Here is a 25,986-nt window from a genome sequence, read left to right as displayed (position 1 = left end):
CAACATCTTGTAAAAAAACACTATTATATTAAAAAAATTAAAAGAATATATATATATACATATATACCATTTCCTGAGTCATAGTATGAACAGAAGTTTGGAAAAGTGAATCTGCTCTCTAAAAATGAAAAAGAAATAACCTGGAGAGAGATGACAAAACAAACAAACAAACAAAAAAACCCCACCCTAAACACTATGGTAATATAAGACTAGGATATAAATACTAGTAAATGTAAGTACAGTTCCGTATATATATATAAAAAAAACTTGCCATAAATAAATCTCACAAAGAACTCATATCTAAATGTATAATGATCTTTTATAATTCATTAAGAGAAAAAGCAACCTAGATTGTTTAAATGGGGAATAGTTTATATAATAATTTATGTGTATTTTGCTAGAGCTACTGTAACAAAATAACACAAATATTAGGTGGCTTAAATGACATAAATTTATTATCTCACAGGTCTGAGATCTTTAGAGTTGGTTCACTAGGAACTGTTAGAATCTATTTCATGCCTCTCTGTTGCCTCTGGTGGTATGCTGGCATTCTCTAGCTTATGGAGCCAGATCTCTGCCTTCATCTTCACAAGCTTTTCTTGCTCTTTGTCCAAATTTCTCCTTGTTGAAGTATACTGCATTAGTGCACACCTTAATGACCTCATTTCATCTTGATTATTCTGTAAAGTTGTTATCTTCAAATAAAGTGGAATATAAGATCAGTGTTCTGGGAATCTCCCTTCCTGGACAGTAGGCAAAAGAGCAAAGTCATATGCACCCATCCTACTCAGAAAAGCAGCAATGAAGGAATCTGCTGCCTGAGGTAAACAAGTCTTTCAACTTCCACTAACTGATCAAAGAGCCATATAAGAAAGATTTAATCAAGGGGTATCTAGCCTTGTATCTCTACATTGCATACTTTAGATATCTAGCCTTCCTCTGTGCAGAGAGAGTTTCAAATTTCTTTAGGTCAAGATAACTTAAGAAACTCAAAGATTTAAACCCATTCACAATTACTCTACTCCCATTCTTTCCACCTTTCTTCCCTCCCATGCAGAGTCATTATATCTTTGACATCATTGATGTACTGTTCCTATTCATGCAAACTAAATTCAAAACTTGTGACTTTTGAAACAATTCTCATAGAGTACAATATGTCATGATGCCTTCCGGGTTCAAATGCCCACTTTGATAATCTAATAACTTCTTTACCTAACTATTATTGAAATTCTTACTTCTGTCAACAAAGGTAACATTGTAAGATAGTAGGGTTTAGGACTGCAACAAATTTTTCTTTGCAGGAACAAATTAGACACATATACACTTCCCCCCAAAAAAGATACAGAAGTGGAAAATGTTAAGACTGACTTGATTAGCTGAAGTTGGTACATAGTCTGTAGACCAAAAGTTTTAGGGGACAACTCGTAAGCACCCTCAAAGGCCACATACACCCTGATTCATGCATTCCCAGCTGACAGTACCCATTGCTTTAGTCAATAAATACTCTGTAACTAACTGCTTGGGGTTCCGCTGTTGGAGAGAAATCTCCACTGGGCCTGCTGGAGTAAATAAAGAGCTTCCCTCCTCCTTTCTAAGAGATGCTTACTTCTCTGATGGAATTCTGCCATAACAATACTAATATCAAACATGAAAAGATGCTCAGTATTGTAAGCCATCAATGAGATACTACTACATAATCACTAAAATGACTTTTCTTTTGACTTTTTTTTTTAAAGAAAAGACAGGTAAAGAAAAGCAAATGATAGTGAAAATGTGGAGCAACTGGGACTCTCACACATTGCTAGAATATGAAACCAACCTTAGATACTCATCCAAGAGAAATAAAACCATGTATCTACACAAAAACCTGTAATTAAGGACTTACAACATCTTTTTTCATAATATTCAACAGCTGTTAACAATCCAGATGTCTATCAGCAGATATGAATAGACAAAATGTAATAATACTGTAAAATGGAATATATGTATGAAATTAAAAAAACAAGAAAACACAAATAACAAATTCAATGATTCTCAAAAGCATTATCCTGAGTTAAAGTAGCTTTCTGCATGAACACAAGAATGGTTTCTGCATGAACCCATTTATATAAAAAATTTGAAAAGTAAAATTACTTGTCATATCAAAAAGGAAAATCAGTGGTATTTGGTGCAGAATAGATGGCTGAATGGAATGGAAGGAGCAAAAACTTTTTGGAGGGAAATAGTCTGCAATTAATTGAGACTGTGGTTTTACAGGAGTATACTAATCAAATTAGTCCAACTGTACAATTTACATGGATTCAGTTCATTGAATAAAAGTTAGGCCTCAATAAAAATGATTAAATAAAACAGTAACCTTCTTTGAATCTGTTGGGAAAAACCATTCATCCAAATAACAGCAGCAACAGATAACTGGAATTAAACTTAACTCAATTTCTAAGAAGATAACTTCAAAATTTCACTGAAAGGAACTAATAATTAGCAGTTATTTCAATATATATTTTTAAAGATTTATTTATTTATGCATACAGAACTGAGGTACAGTCCAGAGGTGCAGAGGCGGTGAGAGGATTCACCAGAGACAGAGTGGGGAGCAGAACGGCAAATCGACGAAGTACACTGCCGAGGGGAGCAGCAGGCGGGTCAGGAGAGGTCTGCCAGGCAATGTGGGTCCTCCTCTGGGGCAGGTGGGAATCAAACTCATGCAGAAGTGACTTTAGCTTCTTAGTGCTGTGCTTTTAACCCGCTGCACCACCAGGGTGGGCACAGTTATTTCTATATACATATAATAGTTTATTTTTACATTATTATATATATACATATGTTTATTTTTACATCATTTTGTACATTTTTTTCATCTCAATTGTAATCCCCGCAAATTTCCCATCACCTAGTCACCTGTTTGCCATCACCATAGTCCAGTGCACTTCCCTCCCACCCCACCGTTTTTGATCCCATTCCCCACTCCACCCCCACAAAATATCTCTGGTATATTGCTGCTCATTATTCTTATTATTTTCTCGCCTGGTCCATTATACTCTTGCTATGAGCTATTTCAATATTTTAAGTTTGAATTTTTCAAGACAAAGTCTGTAAGTCAATGTATGTGCATCAAAATCTCAATAAAGTTTTATTTGGGTGGGTGAGAGTATGTGAGAGGATATTAGCAATCATCATTTGAAAAAACTAGCATGTGAGAATCCCGAAGTTCTAAATTACAAAGTCATGAGACGAGGTCACTGTTTCTCTCAAGAATCAAGTAAAGAGGTACTAAAAGGGGGCCGTCCCTGATGACACAGCAGTTTGGAGCACTGCACTGCGAAGCTAAGCCAAGCCATTGCAGCTTCAGTGCTAGTTCTATCCCTGCCTTGGAGGAGATCCACATGGTGCAGCAGATCTCTCTAGTCTTGCCCACTGCTCTCCTCAGCAGTGTGCTTTGTCTATCTGCCTGTTCTGCTCCCACCCTGTCTCTGGTGAAGCCTCTCACCGTCCCTGCACCTGTGGCCTGTACCCCATCTCTGTATGCATAAATAAAATCTTAAAAACAAAAAAGTACTAACGGCCTCAATAGGTAAAGACTTGATAACAGCACAATTTAAAATAGATTCAATACAATTCCTATAATGCTCCAATGACATTCTTCAAAGAGAACAAATATGCCTGAAATTCCTATGGAACCAAAAGACAATGAACAATTAAAGCAGTCCTCACACAAAAAGGAAAAGTCATGGTGTTACATTCCTAGACTTCAAACTATACTACAAAGCCTTAATAGGCAAAATAATTGGGACTAGAATAAAAACAGACCAATGAAATAGAATCAAGAAACAGAAATAAACCTGAGCATCTATGGGCAATGAAGCTATGACAAAGGAGCCAACATTATACACTGAAGGGAAGAAAGTCTCTTAACAAGTGGTGCTGGGTAAACTGGATGGCTACATGTAAAGTTAAACTAGATCACCATCTCACAACTTGAACAAAATTGAACTCAAATGGACTATAAAGATATGGATATAAGACCTGAAACAATAAAATACATCGATGAAAACACTGACAATGCACCCATGACATTGTTTTCAGTTATATCTTTGTAGATTTCTCTCTAGTGGCAAAAGAAACAAATGTAAATATAAATAAATGCTACTACCTCAAATTATAAAGTTCTGCACATTGAAGAAAAAGTATTAGGGAAAAAAACCCACTCTACTGAATGTCATGCATATCATATCATAAAGGGCTAATATTTAACATCTACAGAAAACTCATTAAAAATGAAACCCAGTAAGAAAGTTGGCAGACCAGCTAAACAGATGCTTCTCCAAACAAGACAGAGTTGGCCAATAGACACATGAAAATATGTGCATTCATTTGGAAATGAAAATCAAAACCCCAGTGAAATACCATCTTATACCTGAGAGAATGGTCCACTTCAGAAAGCCTAGAAACAATAAATGTAGGTAAGGACATGGAGAAAAAGGAAACCTTGCACACTCTTGGTGGGAATACAGACTGGCCTAGTTCCTAAAGAAAACAGTAAGGAGACTTTTCAAAATATGATCTGGCAACTATACTCTGACGTGGAAGAATACAAAGATACTAACTTGAAGGGATATATGTAGTACTTCTATGTTCACTGCAGCATTATTTGCAAAATAGCCATATTCTGGAAATAACCTAAGTATCCAAACACAGAGGAGTGGCTTAGAAAAATGTAGTGTATATTCACAACAGAATAATCCTCAGCTATATAAAAAAAGATGAACTCTTGTCCGTTCAGACAGCACGGCTAAAACTGGAGGGCATAATGCTAAAAGAAATAAGTCAAAAGGAGAAAGATAAATATCAAATTGTTTTACAAATGTGGAATACAGAGAAATAAAAGGTCAAACAAAACCAAACAGTAACAAACCCTGGATAAATGACTGAGGAATTAAAGCTACAAAATGGAGGTGGAAGTGGGGAAAACATAGTGGGGGAGGAGCATAATGAATTTTGTAGAAGACTGTGAGTACCTTCATGACAGGTGTGGTATGGAGACTTATTATATGAGGAGGTGTGAGCCTATGCCCCAATCACATATAATATTGTTAACCAGTGTAACCTCAATAAAAAATTTTTTAATATGTAAAATTTATCTAGCATGCAAATGACTAAGAAAACTACACTGTACTAAACCTCTAGAGTTTAATGAGCCCAAATCTAGTTTGGTTGTGTGAGAGTTTTGTTGTTGCTTTTAAAACAATTCTTAATGCAAAACATTGCATGTTAATGTCCTTGACTAAATTGATGAAAATGTCACATCCATTTTTTTATGTCCTTAGCTTTTTTGCTCATCTATTTTTGAATTTGAGAAAATTCATTTAGACATCAGCATCTGAAAACTTAGTCTCAGGTTTCACTTACACAATCAAATTCACTATCATCACTAATCTACAGTGCTATTCTATTTTCACTCATCTTCTGGTTAGTTACTAATTATAAATATGTCTTTGCTAGCATTCTTCTATTTCCCGTTGTTAGTTGTGTGCATAAAAACATTAACATAGGCCCTCCCTGGTGGCGCAGCGGGTTAAAGCACAGCACTGAGAATCTAAGGCCGCTTCCGCATGAGTTCGATTCCCGCCTGCCCCGGAGGTGACCACATGGTGTGGCAGACCTCTCCTGACCCACCCGCTGCTCCCCTCAGCAGTGTACTTCGTCGATCTGCCTGTTCTGCTCCCCACTCTGTCCCTGGTGAATCCTCTCACCCTCCACATCTCTGGCCTGTACCCCAGTTCTGTATGCACAAATAAATAAATCTTAAAAAAAAAAAAACATTAACATAATCTGAATTGTTATCCTTGAAAAGATCTGCTTGCAAGGCAGGTCTTTGGCTGGGGTCTGGGAACTTAGATTTGAGAGGATGCCTATCACCACAGAAGCTGTTTATTATAGCTGAGCTATTTGTGCAAACCAGTTAGTTTATGCTGAACACTTTTTAGGAGTCTGGAATTCTGACATGTTCTAGACAGAGGACTAACCAATATGACTAGCCTCCAGTGAAAGCCCTGTACTATGAGTATCTCACTGTTTTACTGATTGGCAACATTTTACATCTGTAATACCAACTTGTGGTTGTGAAGTTTTAACTACCCTTGAGAGAATTTAGGAAACTTACTACTGCTTTCCCCCAAACTTTGCTCATGCACATTTCCCTTTATTTTTGCATTGCACCATTTCATTATAATAAATCATAGCTATCTGTACAACTATATTACCCATTTCATAAATCTTCCTTACAAATCACTATACCTGGGGTGACATTTCAATGAAGACACAAAGTTAAAATTTGTAATTCCCAAGTGAAACTTAAAAAAAAAAAAACTACTAAGGAATAGCTAAAGAATGATGAAATAGTGATGATTTATATCAATATAAAATGAATTTTATCCTATATATAAAAGTAAATTTACTCTGTCATCTGGAGGACATTAAAAAAATGATAGAAAAGCAAATATCAATTTAGTCAAAGACATTAACATTCAATATTTTTTGACAAGAACTTGGAATATCCCAGCATAGTAAAAGAAAGTTTTTACATAAAGTAAGTTTTTAACCTACCCTCTTATCTCTTATTTTTTACATTTATGTATCCTAATTTGCTTTGTGTAGTTTCTAAGTATACAACTATCGAAAATAGATGTGAATTCAAAAGTGATTCAAAACAAAAAATGCAAAAATCTAAAAATTCAGAGGCAGTCTTTCTAATGGAGTTGACAAATCTAAATATGAAATGTTTTCCAATTATAGATCAGGTAAAATTAATGGCTTCTCTATTACAAAATTATAAACAATTAAAGTTTATAAAAGTATTACACTTTGAGGGCTCTCCCTGGTGGCACTATGGGTTAAAGCACCACATTATGAAGCTTTATGAAGTGCAGCCACTGCAGCATGAGTTTGATTCCTGGCCAGGGAGCTGACCCACATGAAGTGGCAGACCTCTTCTGACCTGCCCACTGCTCCCCTCAGCAGTGTACTTTGTCAATCTGTCTGTTCTGCTCCCCACTCTGTCTCTGATGGACCTCTCACCACCACATCTTTAGCCTCTACCCCAGTTGAGTGAGCATAAATAAATCTTTAAAAAATTTTTCTAAAAAGTATTGTACTTTGATGTCAAGTGAAAAATGACAGCCTATTTGATATCTGGAATCAGTATGTACCAAATGGATAGATATTATAAATTAATGTATGTTAGTTGATGTGAGATTAGTTACATTCAAGTAATACCACACCTTTTGGTTATAAATATATTCAAAGTCAAATGTATTATATACATATACTAAAAGTATACATGAAGCAACTAAAAGTAAAGAAGTAATGATATGGGGAATGACACAGATTAATATAAAATTAATATTTAAGAAGCCAGGTTAAAAAATAGAACATAGTTTATTATTTCATTTATGTAAAAATATAGAAAATTCAAATTAGTGTATGATGACAGTTATTAAATCAGCAGTGATCTGGGAGAAGAATAGGCAAGAACAAGATAGAGCAATCAAAAAGAGGAAACTTATAGGAAAGATGGATATATCTGGATATATCTGCCAATTTAATTGTAGTAATGGTTATTATACACAATTTATAAAATCATACCTTTTAAACATGTAGTTTATAGTTTTATTTATTTATTTTTTATTTTATAAGTTTATTTTTACATCACTTTGTACTTTTTTAACGTGTAGTTTATTGTATGTCAATTATATCTCAGTAAATTTTCAAAAATGGGTTTGCTATATCTAGATCTAATGTAATTTTTAATGTAGTTCTGTTATTATTCCTGTTTTACAAATTATTTCTAAAATAACTTATATATTCAAAAATAGAGGGACAATAAATAGAAGTCTAACAAAGAATAGAGTGGTGAATAATTTTCTAGGTACATGGAAGGTTAAGTGTTAGTTAAAAGAAGTGATCAAACAGTTTGCATAGCAGACATTTAATCTTATGAGAATGAAAAAATTATAGTCAATAATTTTTGGCAAAAAATATGTCAATCATTATTGACATTTCAAATTTTTGAAATGCACCAAATTTGCATTACTTTTTTTTCTTTGAAACAAACTAGAGATCTCTTTAAAAATGTTACAAGTTCCTAGTGATCTGTGTATCATATCTCCTAATAGGTTTGAGCTTCAAAACATTGCTTTTACATGTATTTAATTCCAGTAAATGCTAAGAACAGCTAATAGTAGATTCGCTGCTGCTGCTGGTTCTTTTTTGTTGTTGTTACTAACCCAGCTGTACTGCCAGAAAAAACCCATTCCTGAACCTTAAGTCCAAAACACATAACTAATTTTGGAATGGTTCTTCAAAAATACTATCAAAATAAAATTGTCATTATTTTTTTCTACTGCAGTAGTAGTAACTCATCAAAAACTACAATTATGCCAATTATGTTTTTGTGAAGACAGTTCTCAAATGACAACTAGGTTGTATTCCAAGAATCAAGTGTTTTTTGATTGTTTGGAACATTTTAAACAAAATAAGTTATGATCAAAAGCCCACATAACACAATGTACCTGATATGTGTTCAAACATGGGTTGCTATCAAACACATATGTACCGATACTGTTTTGAAATGAAACTGAAATTACCAAAACATTCTGTCTCCTTCCCTACTTTCTGTTACCAAACACATGTTCAAAATATTTCTTCTTCTTTGATATTAACAAATAGGCATAGAGTGGCCAAACTGAGAAGCGGCCTTTCTTAATCGGACTTTAAAAGTTCCAGTAATTTTTAAATACTCTTAAATCAGATCACCCTTCCTTATTCATCTGGCAATCTCCAAAAGAAATAAAACCAAGTTTATAAATGTTCAGTTAACTTTCTAATAAAATGTTTTCCAAGAATATGAAGTATTAAAGCTTTACATTCAAAACTTTTTCCTCATATGCTTGTGGAGCTCTGAAGTTTGAACTCTTCCTTTGTTAATAAGTACCATATTTGGGGGCTGAGCTGTATTCCTCAAAATTCATATGATGAAGCCCTAAATTGATATACCTAGAATGTAAATGTATGCAAAGACAGGTCCTTTAAATATGAGATTAAGTTAAAATGAGACCATTATGGTGTGACAATGTAACCTGACTGCTGTCCTTGTATGAGGAAGTTAACAAAGAGAGCATACATACACAACTATATAAATAACTTGAAAAGAGAGAACAAGAAGGTGGCTATCTGTAAACCAAGAGGAGAAATCTGGAGGAAAAGAAAAAAAACTGTGCCTGAATTTTGGACTTACAGCCTCCAGAACAAGGAGAAAATAAGTTTTGTAGTTTAAGTCACTAAGTCTATAGTATATTGTTATGGCCAACCCAGCAGAACTTTATAGTTCTAAAAAGTAAAATCACTATGTGCAAACTGTTTTCCAACAGTTGCACTAATAGGAGATCTATAAAATATAACAGTTACAATAGGAAGCAGAAAATAAACTCCAAGGGAATACAACTTCCCAATAATGTACAGCCCAAATTCAATACAAAATTACTGAATGAATTGTGAGTAAATGTATGAATGAGTCAATCAATATCCATGATTTTCTCTGTAATTATTAGAACTAGCCCTAAGGAAAACAGCATGGAAGTTTCTAAAAAATTTAAAAACTGATCTACCTTATATGATCCACGAGTTCCACTGTAGGCATCTACCTGAAAGATGCAAAAACCTTCATATGAAGGGGTATATATGCACTCCTATTTCCATTGCAGCACTATTTATGATAGCCAATTTATAGAAACCTAAGGGACCAATGACAAATGAGCGTATTAAGAAGATGTGGTATTTATATATAGTGGAATATTCTAATCTAAAAAAAAAAAATAATGAAACCCTGACATTTGTGACAACGTGGATAGAAGTGGCAGGAGATATGTTAAGTGAAAAAAGTCAGAAGGAGAAGGACAAATACCAGATGATTTCATTCATAGGTGGAATACATAGAAACAAAACAAAGGAACAGATAAACTAAACCATGACAAACTCCAGAAATCTGATTATAGAGCTGAAGCTACCAGTTAGGGAAGACTGGGTTAGGGAAGCAAATAAGGGGGGGAATGGAATATTGTGAAGAATCATGGGTGTTTTGGTGGTAGATGTGGTATGATTATATATGAAGACATATGAAACTACTCCCCCAAATTATAAACAAAGTTGTAAACACTGTTAACTCAATAAAAATACAATAAATGAGACATACAACCTGTCCTAACTTTCTGAAATAATCCTTTCAATGTTAGTATTCAAATGATATCTATTTGAAACTGAAATATTTGTTTAAAACTTTTTGTCGAATGTTCCATTTGTAACTCAATTGTGAAAATGAAAACTTCATTATACAAATAAATTCTTAAGAGAACACAAGAAACATAACCAAAGCAATAGGTATTCAAATAAAGAACTAAAAGGGTAATTAATAATGTACCACAGTGCATAGCTCTAAACTGACATATGACAGTAGTAAACAACCAACTATTTCTGGCTGCATCCTTATGTTTGGGTCCACAGATAATGAGCAAAGTGTTCCCAGAATCCATAAACCAATACATGAAAAATTACTGATTTGAATCCATTCACTTTAAGGAAGGAGTTTAATACAGTATCCCGATGGAGAAAGGGGCTAACTATGGTCCCAGAGTTACTGAAGATATCTTTTCTCCTTTGGAGAAACAAGGCAGTCAATAAAAATGGATTCCTGGCCCTCCTGGTGGCACAGCGGGTTAAAGCACAGCACTGAGAAGCTAAGGCTACTTCCGCATGGGTTTGATTCCCGCCTGCCCCGGGGGTGACCACATGGCGCGGCAGACCTCTCCTGACCCGCCCACTGCTCCCCTCAGCAGTGGACTTCGTCGATCTGCCTGTTCTGCCCCCCACTCTGTCTCTGGTGAAGCCTCTCGCTGCCCCTGAGCCTCTGACCTGTACCCCAGTTCTGTATGAACAAATAAATCTTAAAAAAAAAAAAATTATTCCAGTTCAATTCAAATGAACAGTCTGCTACAGGTTATTATTTATTGAAGAGTTCTTTTTAAACAGAAATCTATTTTGAAATATCAGTATTTAAAATAAAATATTTTAAGTTGCCTAACTAATGTTTAATAAAACATATTTCAAAGAAGCCTTAGATATATACATCTCAGATTAAAGAACCATGCTCCTTATAATTTAGTATAAACAAAACTAATCTAAAAGTAGCATTTTGTAATGCTTAGTTTGTGTTTGTAAAGTTGGAGTAAAAAAGGAAAAAGACAATATGGTCTTTACTAATTTATTTCAGCCAAAAAAATATGCCACTTGATTAGCAGTGTCTGTAACATCTCTGAAATTAATCAATAAAATATATTACACATATGCATCAAAACATCGCAAGTTGCTTCATTCAATACATTTCACTGAATCACTCATTACAATCTTCTTTTCTCTAACATAAAGTCTTTAAAAGTTAAATACAAAGCTTCCAACTTTCCCTTACTATGAATATCCATGTAACAGAGTTCTGATCAATGGAATATAAACAAATGCCTACTAGCTTTCCTCTTCCCAGCTCTTCTTTCTATTGTTAGGACTATATTTCTTATCATCATCTTTCAATGAAGCAAAGGTCATGAGAAAAGGAGCTAAACCAGTTGTATACTTCCAAGATGATGATTATAAGGGAAAAATTAAGGCCCCTTTATTTAAAACCATTCTTCATTTAGTATTTAATTATTTGCAAAAAACACATTCTTAGGCATGATGGAAATAAGTGAAGCAAATGGCCATATTGTTTAAATAGATATGCTGTAAGACCTTTCCCCTAGAAAGGGGAGGGCAATTATGCAAGAAGAGTGCTTCTCAAATTTTCCACCAAATGTCTTTTATTAGCAAGAACCAAAACATTATTTTAAGGATAATGTCTTTTATTAGCAAGAACCAAAACATTATTTTAAGGATATGAGGAGAAACAGCAAGGTGTCACTCACTATCCATTATTTCTGGAAAACCTTGTGTTTTATCTTGTATGAAGTTTACATATATAATCATAGAAATAATCCATGCAAAGGACACATTAACCTAGTGAAATGACATAGCACAAATTTCAATATGAAAATAAGATTTGAAGGTCTCTCTCTTATTTAAAAACAAATTCAAGAGAAGTCTAACAAGAGAGTGGAAGTGTGAACACTTGGGAGTGCCCTGCTCATCTCCATACAATCAAATTACAATATAACCGGAAAGATAAAGCAATCTAAATATTAGAAGCAATATCATGACAGAAAGGGAAGGAAAAACTGAAATTTAACTGTGCTTGGGTGATACCAGGCCAGTGCAAACCACAAGAGGAATAAAATGGGTTACTAAATGGAGCCTCTCTGCTGTTAACTCAAGGGCACATGTCCACATAAGTGACTTTAAAAACTGGGCATTACACTGGAGATGGAAATGCAGTCGGTGTGCAGCACAGAATAGGTTGCAGAGTGGTGATTACTTTTTGTGCTTTAAGTTCCAAACTAGAACAGTTGGAGCCTGAAGAGGGTGACGAATAGCTAGATTGGATCACCTGGAAGTGGCTATTATTTGCAGCCTGAGGCTCTGATATCCAAAACACCTGCCTTCCTCCTACCAAAAACCAAAACCAACAACTGAATGCTCTCACTAACCAGTTGAAGTTTTTTTTTAAAAGATTTATTTATTTATGCCTGCAAGAACTAGGATACAATGTGTGGGGCGTGGGGGATGTGAGAAGTTAAGGGGGGAAGCAGTGGGCAAGGCAGCAGAGGTCTGCTGCATAATGTGGGTAACTCCCTGGCTGGGGATCAAACTCATGCTGCAGTGGCTGCAGATAGTTTCATAGTACTGTGGCTTACCCCCCTGCACCACAGGGGAGGCTCACCAGTTTGAAGTCTTAACAACAGAAACAAGTACCCCTGGTAGGCCCATTACTACAAAAGCAGAAGATCATTCCTAACTTGTGGCCTTGTCTCAACAGTAGTCCCCACCCAGAGTTACAGCTATTGCTCAACGATTATCTATAGCTGGGGTTGGCACAAGACTGTACGCGATGTTTGTTGAGGAATTGGGCTAGGAGAGGGGATCACTATGGATACCACCACACAACTTGCATGGAAAGCTTGAACCACTCACTAATGCACTCTGGAGCTTTCCAAGCCCTATTGCACAGATATTTCCTACCAATTACCTCTTACTAGACCAGTTACCCAGTCATATGAATGGGTGGAAGGCATAGTCTATGAAGTTAACAGACCTACAAAGATCCTCAGCAAAAAAAGACCTAGGATTACAATAAGCTTCTTTTAAGAGAAGTATCAAATTTATCAAGCACACTCCCTATTAAAATCCATAAAAGGGCTCTCCCTAGTGGCACAGCGGGTTAAAGCACCACATTATGAAGCTCTCCGAAGCCACTACAGCATGAGTTCCATCCCCAGCCAGGGAGCTGACCACATGGCGTGGCAGAGCTCTCCTGACCCCCCTGCTGCTCCCCTCAGCAGTGTATTTCAGTAAATCTGCCTGTTGTGCTGCCCACTCTGTCTCTGATGAATTCTCTCACACCTAATATACACCCTAGTTCTCGTATGCTTAAATAAAACTAAATCTTTAAAAAAAGAAGTCTTAATTCAGTAGATCTGTTAAATATGGCTGGTAAGGAATTTAACAGTATAAGGTTACAGTTATAATCATGCTTGCTGAATGGTGGCAAGAACAATAGATAATCAAAAACAGGAATGCATTAAAGAGTAGGAAAGTAGGAGACTGTTACAATTAGAAATAATGGATCTAAAAATTACTACAACCAAAATTTAAAAGTATAATAGAGAGGCTCAACAGCAAACACAAATAATGGAGAGAATTAGCAAGACAACACAGTGATGAATACACAAACAGAAAAGATAATTAAAAAAAAAATGACAATAGTGTAAGAGCTCTTTGGGATAATCTGAAAAGAAATATCCATATAATGGGATTTCGGGGGGTAGGGGGGAGAAAAGTACCAGAAATTTGTTTAAAGTTTTATTTACTAAGAGTCATCTCAGTATGGGAAATGAACCATATGTCCTGCAAGGTACTTGGGCTGGTCAACCACAGGTGAAATCAGTCAGGCCCCACGTTGGGCGCCAAAAACTGTTAAGGGTAGCCCAGAGTGGACGAGGCTGCCTGTCTGTGGGGCCTCACCCGCGTGCTCACAATTCAGTTACACTGCAGGTACACACTAAAGGGTCAATAACAGGTTTATTTACAAAAGGGGAAAGGAATAGGAAACAACACAGGGAAAGAGAGCGGGATACAAAGTCACTGGAATACCTTACGGCTAGGCTGACTGAACACACCAAGTCACACGGTCCAGAGAGCCTTTCCCCAGTGAGAGAGATGTAATCACGCCCTATTTGTCCCCCAAATGTCCCAGAATTCCTGCTAGCTCTGCCCTTGGGTCCTTGCAGTTCTCTCCCTGGTACTGCTGGGAGTTGTAGTTTCCAATCACTGGTGTGGTGTGTAGGGTGAGAAAGCTGGAGGAGGGGGTGGAATCCATAAGACTCTGCAGAGTTCCTTTAGGACATCCTTCCCCTTAACAATGGCAGGGGACAAACCAAAATTGTGAAATAAAAAAAATTATTATTAAAAATAAAAAAATATGTTCAAGGAAAATTAGTATTACAGGATGACTTTTTGGAACCCACTGATGTTAACATGTTTGTTCCTGAAGCTACCTGTATCCCAGGCCAGCAAACACAACGGTAAGGGAACTGCATCATTTCTAATAAAATAGAATCACTAAGGTTTAACATCTTGGACTACCTCCCTATGGGAAAAAGACATTCACAACAACATTCCTGACTTGTTACTGGGTATGCTGTCTTCTCTCAAGGATTCTCAAACTTTAACAACTGTTACTACCAACTACTTTGTAATACTCTTAACACAAAGGCTTTGTGATAGCTTCCCTTAGAGACAGTTAGCAAAAGCAAGAATTATAAAAGCATTTCCTACATATTATGGAATAACAAAATAAACGTAACTTCCTTAACAAAATAGAAGTTTCTGATCTTAATACAGCTCATTTCCTCCCAGGGAACTTTAGGTTCTTGTCTTACTGCATCTACTGTTTTAAAATAGCTAATTCTAACCTAAAGAATTGGCACTGTGAGTTTGCTCAATTCTGTTAATATTCATTGCTAAGGTATTGCCTCTATGACAACTTTATAAATTCCAGATTAACAATCTTGAGTATCCACTGAATTTCCTTAGGTCTTCTTAGTTCAAATGCTAGAGATGACAGAAGATTCAGCATATAGACTAATACTATAAATTAACTCACCCTTTGTTGATACCATTCTATACCATGCTTACCTGCCTAGCTACACATGCACACATTCAAGAAGGCTTTAAGATTATAAATAACAGTAAATAAATGATTATCAACATCTTCACGATAATCTATTAATGTAGTCATCTTAATCATCTTGGATGAATGCCTCACAAGGAACAGGAGAGTTAGTGGTAAGTGCCAGTAGTAACACAATGAATGACTTTAAAACAAAAAAACCCCCAACATTCTTAAAAATAAAAAAATATGTTCAAGGAAAATTAGTATTACAGGATGACTTTTTGGAACCCACTGATGTTAACATGTTTGTTCCTGAAGCTACCTGTATCCCAGGCCAGCAAACACAACGGTAAGGGAACTGCATCATTTCTAATAAAATAGAATCACTAAGGTTTAACATCTTGGACTATCTCCCTGTGGGAAAAATAAACAAGATGGTACTTTTTTTTTTTTTTCTTCACAAGATGGTACTTTTAGTAGTTTCCAAAAGTTCAAAGCTGTAAATAAAAATACTAGTTGTATTAGAAAATAAACCCACACATTTGTAGAACTGGTTATATGCTTATTTCACTAAAAAGGCATATCTGTTTGCCTTTATTGTTTTAAACGATTTCTACATGCATTAATCGAAAGTTGTGGGATAATTTCCCCATTCTGTAAATGCTTTCCTGTTCTCCAGAACAGTATCCAGCTTTGATTGCTTATTAGAATTTTAATTTTAAATGTAGTTGGTAGTTAAATACAAAGTGTTAAATAATGAGAAATGCAACTAGGACACTTGGTATTTCTGTTACAGTGTTTTTCAATGCTATTTGGTGTAAAAATCGAGTATTTAGAGGTATTTAAAAATTCTACCCACAAAAGTATAAGCAAAGAAAAACATCTTTACCGAAGTTAAAATGCCTAATGATTTTCTAAGTAGCTTAAGTATAGTAGCTTAGATGACCCTATACTTATCTTTATCACATAGGATCACAGCAGGTATTTTTCAATGAAGTATTTTCTCAATTTCCCACTAGGGGGCAATCAAGAACCTCAAGAAATATTTGGTGATGCATGCTACAAGATCAAAATGATTTAAAGGGCTAGAGATCCAAGATTCAAAGTACACAGAGCTTTTTACATGAATAGTGAGCAATAGTATACCATTTTCTTAAAACTAATTTATAAGGACAGCATTCTTTAAAACATCTTTTAATACTTTGTAAGGTGATTAATTGGCTTAAACATAAGAGGAAACTTTTAGTGTGATTAACTTTAAAAAATATTTTTTAAATGTAATATTGCAGAAAATATTACTAGGAAAATGGTAATTCTCTGATATTGCAAAGAGTTAAATAAAGTGTTGAAGGAAAAAAAAAAATCCTTAGGTGACCAGAGAAGTCATATATTCTCTAGTAAAGGGATTTTAAAAAACTGATTCAGTATAATACTTTTAGTTAACTGACAATTTGCTAACCTCTTCTTATTATAATTTAGGAAGTTTCACTCTTCAAAAACTAAGAAAAAGATTACATTCAAAATAATACTTCAGAATAATTACTCTCCCAATACTATCTATAGTCATTAGAAAGCTCTTCCTGCTTTTAAACTTCATTTCAAAGCACATGCTGTTTCTTATTTCAGAAACTGAGTAAAATATATCACTTCTTTATGCCATTTAGTTATTTTAAACAAATTACATTTAAGGAACTTTAGTTTCTTTATATAGATCACATCACAAAATTAACATAACATAAATTGATACTCCTTATGACCTAGAGGGAATGAATAAAATCATGGTTTTTGTTTTTATTTGTTTGAAAGCTTTTGTCCTCTCTACACAATCTAAATACCAAAATCACAAAGTATATGATATTAATTTAATGCCAACAATGTTGGTTTTGTTGGACTAACAATTTCATCCATCAAAATATCAGAGGGCATTTCCAATCCTGCATATCACTGTTGTTTACTGATATTTGTTTTCCACTGTAGTATAACATTAAAACAAAGTCAATAATTCATCATTACTAATGGAGAATGACAATATTTCACATGTAGACCTCATAAAAATCAGTTTTTTCACTACATCTTCACTGTACACAGATTAAGTCTTTACTTGTGTCAGACACAAAGGACAGGGAATTGTATGCCATAAACTACAGACAATCAAACTCTAATCTGAATAAATATGTCTTTGTTGAAATACTGCTAATTTTAAAATTAAGCTTTTTAAGGAAGTATTATTAAACCCACCTTACATCCAAACATTAAGGATATTGTGCTGTTGGTGCATGCTACTTTACAGTGGCATAACATCGGAGAAAAGCAATCCAAGTTTTTGATGCTAGGAGACATTTTTTCAGACCCTGAGCACTTCAATGGATCCAAGATTGAAATTCCAAAAAAATGTCTGGGTAAATGTTGCTTGTTGACTGTCTTGAACACTTAATCTAGATCCAAAGTACTCTTTTAAAAAAGATTTATAATAAAATGTTGCATTCTTCAGCTGTTTTCACCCCCACAGCAGAGATCAGGTCGGCAAATTATGAATGAAATTAAAATGCTGTTTCTTTTTCCTACAGGATAAAACTGTTTCAATAAAATAATAATCAAATTCCCAGGATAAAAGTAATCATTCAGCACTACTTTGTTAAGGCCTAAAGCTTTGCTAAATATCCTTAGAATTCAATCCAGCATCGGATTCACCATAGGAGCTCCACCTGCTGCAGTGTAAGCATTGCTAGCTCCTCCATGAGAATAAGATACCAGAGCAGAGCCACTATGCTCAAAGATATGCTGGCTGCTTTGGGGGAGGGGCAAGATGTTGCAGCAAGGGACTCATTACATGGTTCAATAGGAGATGAGACCAGAGCTTACAGTCTGATGCTTTCTCATAGTATCATTAAACATTCTAGGCTGATTTCATAAAGAGTTTAATAGTTTACTGATAAGGAGTACCTCAATTTTTGTTTTGTGGTTTGATTCTTATTTCTAAAGCACTCAAGCAACAAAAATTAAAAATAGGGTCTTATGATGTAATTTTGATATGTACCCATATAGTACAGAAAGTTGAAAGTAAAAAGTGAAACAAATTAAATTACTGACATATTACTAATTTATTCTTTTTTCCAAAGATTATTTTCTGTATTTTAGTTTTTTAATCAACCCGTTAGCAAGAAAGTATCATCACCCAGTTAATTATATACAAAACAACAAATAAGACACTATGAAAATGTTATTCTTAGAGTATCTCAAATTTAAAATCTTGCACATAAATGTTATATCTGTATGCCATAGCTTCGTTATAACTAAAATGGCTAGTATATTTAAACTTTCAAGTTATATTAATCAACAACAGCAAAAGACTGGGTAAGGCCCTCCCTGGTAGCGTACCAGGTTAAAGCACAGCACTGCAAGCTAGCTGCAGCAGCTTTGGTGAGAGTTTGATCCCTGCCCCACAGGTGACCCACACGGCAAGGCAGACCTCTCCTGTCTCACTTACTGCTCCCCTCAACAGTGTGCTTCATCAATTTGCCTGTTTCTAACACTCTGTGTCTGGTGAATCCTCTCACTTCCCCTGCAACCTCTGGCCTATATTATACCCCAATTCTGTATGCATAAATAAAATAAATCTTTAAAAATTAAATAAAATTATAGTCACACCAAGACTAAGTTCTCTTCAAAAAAAAAAAAAAAAAGACTGGGTAATAGTAAAGAAATGCTTATTGCTTCATCTATATAATTACCTTGTCTTTCTTCCACTATATTTGGGACATTCTAAGCACACTAAATGCTGTGAAATGACCAGGATAATTACCAATGACGACTTAATTTTGCAAAACTAAAATATTATATACTTGTATTCAAAGACCTTACTTATTAATAACAACAGCAATAACAACAATAAAAACTTCTTGTGGAGGCTATACTTTGCTATAGTCCAGGGACAGTGAGCCAAAAACAAGAACAAATTCCTCATAACCAATCACTGCCCATGACCTTTTAATTCAAATTTCCTAAATTCCCTATTGTGTCCAATTCCTACTTAAGAAATTTTATTTTCTTCTTATTATTTTTTAAGTACTTATTTGTTTATGCATACAAGAACCCTGGGGTATCGGCCAGAGGTGAGACGTGGGGGTGGGGGGGTTGTGAGAGGATTCACCAGAGACAGAATGGGGAGCAGAATGGGTAGATGAACTGAAATATATTGCTCAGAGGAGTGGCGGGCTGGACAGGAGAGGTCTGCTGTGCCATGTGGGTCACTGGGGATTGAACTCGTGCTGCAGCGGCTTCAGACAGCTTCACAGTGCTGTGTTTTAACCTTCTGAGCCAGCAGGGAGGGCTCCCCTATTTAAGAAATTTTGGAAGAGGAGGAGAAACGGAGACTAAAGCTAGGTTAAATTTCTAAAACACTACAGAAAATGGCTGGCTTTTCAGTCACTTACCCTGACAGATAAATACTTCCAAATCACAAGAACTTTTCTAACAAATTTTTATTAAGTCTCCAAGAAGAAGCTAAACTTGTATACGACAGCACTTAAATGATCAGAGCTGTACTTAATTTTTTTCAGAGTCCTACAGTACTTTAACATGTTTTTGTCTCCATCCCACTCAATTTGAAAACATCAATCTATCATTCTTGTAACAGTCAGATAAGCAAATGAACTAATTTGCCAATGCCAGAAACTTTAAAGCAGATATTACTAAAATTGAGGACCTTTATCTTTTATCACAAGTGTCTAGCAAATTAATTTCAAACTTTAATTTTCTTTTCTGCAGTGAATTTTACTGAATTATGGAAAATAAAAATATATATGCATGTGTTGTGAGACAAATCAGTAATGAGATCAGCTCAGACCAAACCAGAGCAGAAGTCAATTCATACCATAACTTACAAGAAGGTATTTTTATTCACTATAAACAGAGAGTAACAGCAACAAAAAAAATGAGGTCATAGATGCACTTGAACTTACATGAATTCTCACTGGGCTTTCATTGGTCCATCCATTAATTTTCTTTCTAATCAGGTAAACCACAGAACTCATCTATACTATATGCCAGAAATTTTTAAAGTTTTAAAGAAGTATATCCTGCCATTTGAACAACATGATGGACCTTGACTATATTATGCTAAGTGAAATGCAGTAAAAGATAAGTGCTGTATGATATCATTTATATGTAAAATCTAAAAAAGTCAAATTCATAAAAAAACCCCCCAAAAAATGGTGGTACTGGGGTGGGTGGAAGTAGAGGGATGGACTCAAGTGTTTTAAGGCTTCAACTTGCAACAAGTATAAATATGCCATCGAAATCTAATGCACAGCACAATGACTTGCACAATGTTATGTAATATGTTAAATACTGCTAACTTGACAATAATATAAATCTATAAATCTGTGAAAATAACAAGTTATTCACCTTAAATTTACACAAGGCTACATGTCAAATTTTTTCAATAAAAAAGTCAATCCATAAACAATATTTGAGTTCTATACTACAATGTGAGATTCATTTTTAATAAACAATTATAACTCCTACACAGCAATTTTGCATATGAAAATGAGATCTTTAAATTTGCACTTAATTTTCACATGAAACAATAAGATAACAGAAAAACAACAGTAGTACTGTTAGGTATTAATGGAACTATTTGTTAGGACTTTCAATTATATAACAATTTAATCATTTAATCACTTGGTTCCACAACATTCTCCCTGCATGCACACACACACACAATTAATGATTTTATTACTTCTCAGCAAGAAACTGCTGTCAACCAGGAGGATGGCCTTTATGGAGGTGCTATACATGGATAGTGAAGGAGAGAGGAAGGAAAGATACACATTACCTGTATGCCTGTATCTTAGCACTCTTTAACCATCAGAATGCAAGCAAGTTAAGCTAAAAGGTGTAACTATTAACAGCTGATGTAGTACCTGAGTGCCCACAGTTATGGCCATAAAGAATTAAGAAACAGACACTGATAATTTCAACATTAGAAATTCTACTCAGCAGAAATTCCTAATAATTTTTATAATAAGAAAATGCAGCTATCTCACAATGCTGTAAGAGCAACACATGGGGTTCAAACAGTAAATGGAGTTAAAGAAATATATTTTCCTTAAATTATTTGGAGTTTTGCTTATCTGTTTTCTTATTTTTTTTATAATCTGTTTTCTTTTATAAGCAGTAAGTGTATAGTCATATCATCATGTATCTATGAATTTACTATCAACCTTTCTGGCAAGACAATGTGGGCATTTCTAATATAAACAGGCTTAATAAGTTAAGTTAGCAAAGGTACCATAAAACTGGCTCAATATTTTTTGCTATAATTAAGAATACTAAAATGGTACTCTGTCAATTAAAATGCTGAATAATAAAAATTACAACTGAAGTAAAATCAAATGCTATATTCACTCTTGGCCAAACTCACTACCATGACTAATTTCAACTAACCACAGGATTCCTTTTGCTTTCACAGCTGAAATTTGAAGAAATGAACAAATTAAACTGTGACTACATGCAATTTCAAATAATAGGGCAAATCTTAATGCTGCAAACTGTACCATGAACCCACAATTCACATGGCAAAAATGGGAACTGTGATAGTGGTGTTTACAGGACAACCAATTAATTAGTGTAAGTAATTTGCTTTGTGTATATGGGTATAGCTTATAAATCAGTTCTAAAAGGAAACTAGCACTATCTCAACCACCCCAATTTTAAACTTATACATTGAAAACTTTTTTATGAATGGAAGAAACAAAACTTTATTTATGAGACAAGACCTCTGATCTATTAGACCTAAATCTTTCATATTCATCAGACTCTAGTTATTGTTAGAAACAAATAGCATAGACACTTAATGAAAAACATCAAATCCTCCATTGTTACCACTTAAGGCAATATGGTATGTAATGCACAGCTGATTCTAAAATTACTACCGAAGTTAAAAAAAGTAAACACCGTGAAATCCTTCTTTGTGACAAATGAAACATTAAAGAACTACCAAAAACATCAACAGATATGTAACAAGTATCTGTATGCTTTTAAAAAGGCAACAAAATCTAAACTCCATTCATGATAAAAATTTCCAACAAATTTGCAAAATAAGATTCCTCAGCCTGATAAAGGGCACATACTAAAAAAACAAAAAAAGAAACAAAAAAACCTTATCAAACACCATACAATGGTGCAATACAGAAAGCTTTCTCCTGAAGATCTGAAACAAGGAAAGAATGTACACTGTAGTCACTCCCATTCAAAATTGTACTGAAGTTTCTAGATAGTACAATTAGGTAAGAAAAATAAAAATGAAGCTGAATGGAATGAAAGAAGTAAACTGCTTTATATGCAAGTGACATGATTCTATATTTAGAAAAAGCTTACTGAATAAACAACAAAAGTGTTGAACTAATTAACTGAGTAAGGATAAGGACCTAGGATGAGGGCAATATGCAAAAGCATATATTCTGTATGTGTATATATACATGTGTATATTAATTGTAATTATATAAAATAAACAAAATGGAATATAATTTTACTAAAAATAAAATCAAAAAGTAAAAATAGTTAGGAAAATCTTAGTAATAAAGTATAAGGCATACAAACCAAAAATGACATAACAGAAATGTTAAGTCAAACAATTTCTTCTTCAGTTTTACAAATTTAAACTGTTATGGCTACTGTTACGAACACTAATGAAAGTGTTAAATGGGTAGGAAATATATATATTTGAATATTAAGGTTGCAATTTTTTAGTCTTTCTGCTTAAGTTTTATAAGTAAATAAAATCACCACAAATTACTTCATTTTTTAAAAAAATATTTATTTATCTACACATACAGAACAGAGGTGCAGGGACAGTGAAAGGATTCACCAGAGACAGTGGGGAGAAGAACAGGCTGACTGACTAATACACACTGCTGAGGGGAGCACCAGGCAAGACAGGAGAGGTCTGCTGGGCCATGTGGGTCACTTCCCTGGCCGGGGATGAAACTCGTGCTGCAGTGGCTGTTGCTAGCTTTGTAGTGCTTCACTTTAAACTACTGTGCCACCAGGGAGGGCCCAGTTACTTTATTTTTTAAATTCCCGACTATTCTTGTTTTAATTGAGGGAGCATAGGTTTATAGTACCATGTATGATTCAATGGATAGGTTCACACCTCTTCACGTGAATGTTACCACCCACACCCACCAACATTTTTTTTTTTAATGTACACAGTTGTCCACATTATGTGGTATACCACATTTTTCATATCTATGACTTTGTCTTTGGGCACTTTGGTTGTCTCCTTATCTTGGCTATTGTAAATAGGGTTGCAATGAACATAGGAGTACATATATTGCTTAGAATTAGTGTTTTTATGTCCTTTCAGTAGCTACTCAGGAGTGAATAGTATAGATCTGTTTTTAATTTTTAAAGAAAATTCCATACTGTTTTCCACAGGGACTGAACCGGTGAATCAATTTACATTCCCACCAGCAGTGAGAGTACAAAGGCTACTTATTCCTCTGTATCTTTGCCAATATTTGTTGTTTCTGGCCTTTTGATACGAGCCATTCTCACAGGTGTCATACTTCCCTGATTGCAAGTTATAATGAGCACATTTTTCATGTACCTGTTGGTTATTTGTATGTCTTCTATGGAGATGACATACTTCTTTCGATTTAGTCCTGCCCATTTTAAAAATTGGGTTCTTTGTTTTTGTTGTTATTGGGTTATACAAATTAGTTATAAATTTCAGATAGCCATTTGTCAGGCCTATGATACACAAATATTTTCTCCCAGCCAATAGGGTATATTTTTGTTTTAATGATGGTTTCTTTTGCATGCGGAAGCTTTTTAGTTGATACAGTCCTGCTTATTTATTTTTGCTTCTGTTTCACTTGCTGTTAGAATGAAAATCCCAAAGATATCCATGAAACCCATGTTAAACAGTATTTTGTCTTTTTTTTTTATATATATATTTTATGGTTTCAGGTCTTACATCCAAGACTTTAATACATTTTTTATTTCATTTCTTCAATAAAGGAAAACATGTATTTTCTGATAACCAGAAGGTATCTTAGCAAAATGTAAAATCTCACCTTGGAAATGCCCATGACCAAGATAATTAAATGACATATTATGAAATTGGTACAGAGTGGGATATAAAGGCATATGGAACAGTTTCCAATTTTGATTATATTTTTTGTGCATGTGGTTAACATTTTTTAAATTAATGATTTAATAGCTTTTTATATCATTTTGTGCCTTTTTCCATCTCAGTTGCAATCCCCATGGGCTTCCCATCACCAAATTTTTATTTCATTTTTTGTATATAGTATGAGTAACCAGTCTAGTTTCATTCTTTTGCATGTGGTTGTTCAGCTTTCTCAATACCATTTGTTGAATAGACTTTCCTTGTTCCAACATCTACTACTGGCTGCTCTGTCACAGATTCCATTGGTCTGTCCATTTTTATTACAATTTAGTGTAGTTTTGTAGTACTGAGGCATTGCAGCATAACTTGAGAAGGCATGTGATACCTCACGTAGATCCTCTTTTTTGTCAGAACTGCTTTGGCCAGTCAGGGTCCTCTGTGATTCCACGTAAATTTCAGGAACATTTGTTTTATTTCTTTTAAGAAACCCACTGCAACTTCAATAGGGACTGCATTTAATCTATACATTGCTTTCAATACAATGGCCATTTTAACCATGTTAATTCTTCCAATCTATGAGCACGGAATAACCTTCCATTTCTTTGTGTTTTCTATTTCTTTTAATAATGTCTTATCAGTTTTTATTGCATAGGTCCTTCACCACGTTTATACATTTTATTCCTAGGTATTTAATTCCTTCTGATGTGATAGTAAATGGAATTATTTCCTTGATTTCTTTTCTTCTAGTTCACTCACTGCAGATTGGAAAATAACTGATTTTGTAAATTGTCACTGTTATTGTACTGATCTATTGTTTCTAATCGTTTTTTAGTGGAGTCTAAGGTTTTCTATTCAAATTATTATGTCATCTACACATAATTATAGCCTTACTTCTTTTCCAACTGGAGTCCTTCATTTGTTGCTCCTGACTGCCAAAACTAGGAATTCCAGTATTACATGTAAAAATAGTGGTGAAAATAGGCATCTTTATCTTGTACCTGAAACTTCACTCACCCTAGAAGCAAGTAAGATGTCCTTCAATGGGTGATAGGATAAACAAGCTGATATATTTACATAATATCTAACCACCAGTAAAAGAATTGTGTCAGCAAGTCATGAGAAGAATAATAAGTAGGTCCAATCTCATTTCTCTCCTAGGTTAGGACAATCAGCTTTATTTAAAAAAGGTGAACTCTTGCTACCTGTGACAACATGAGCGGAACTAGAGATGATAATGCTCAGTGAAATAAGTAAGAAGAAAAACAAATACAATGGTTTCATTTATATGTGGAATATAAAGAAAACAAAAAGTCAGACAAAACCAGTAACAGGCCCTTGACATCTGACTGCAAAATTGAGGATTAAAAGGGAAGGTGGTGCTCGCTTCGGCAGCACATATACTAAAATTGGAACGATACAGAGAAGATTAGCATGGCCCCTGCGCAAGGATGACACGCAAATTCGTGAAGCGTTCCATATTTTT

General features: G+C 34.6%; 1 protein-coding gene across 12 annotated transcripts in view; it reads right to left on the bottom strand.

The window, feature by feature from the left end:
• The window catches only part of DLG1 (discs, large homolog 1 (Drosophila)), a 206,024-nt gene that overhangs the window by 134,179 nt on the left and 45,859 nt on the right, over nt 1-25,986 (bottom strand). Inside the window, exon 1 of one of the 12 annotated variants that reach the window (XM_012733482.1) lies at nt 17,606-17,622. The exons of the other annotated variants lie outside the window; for them this stretch is intronic. Coding sequence (XP_012588936.1) covers nt 17,606-17,620 — 15 coding nt within the window. The 5' untranslated portion in view covers nt 17,621-17,622. Of the gene's footprint in view, nt 1-17,605; nt 17,623-25,986 lie in introns of those variants that run through there. 12 annotated transcript variants of the gene reach the window in all.

Source organism: Condylura cristata, unplaced genomic scaffold (genome assembly GCF_000260355.1).
Source record: "Condylura cristata isolate star-nosed mole 26May11 unplaced genomic scaffold, ConCri1.0 scaffold00003, whole genome shotgun sequence".
NCBI lineage: Eukaryota > Metazoa > Chordata > Mammalia > Eulipotyphla > Talpidae > Condylura > Condylura cristata.
The sequence above is the reverse complement of the archived record's forward strand: the minus strand, read 5'-3'. Positions and strand labels throughout refer to the sequence as shown.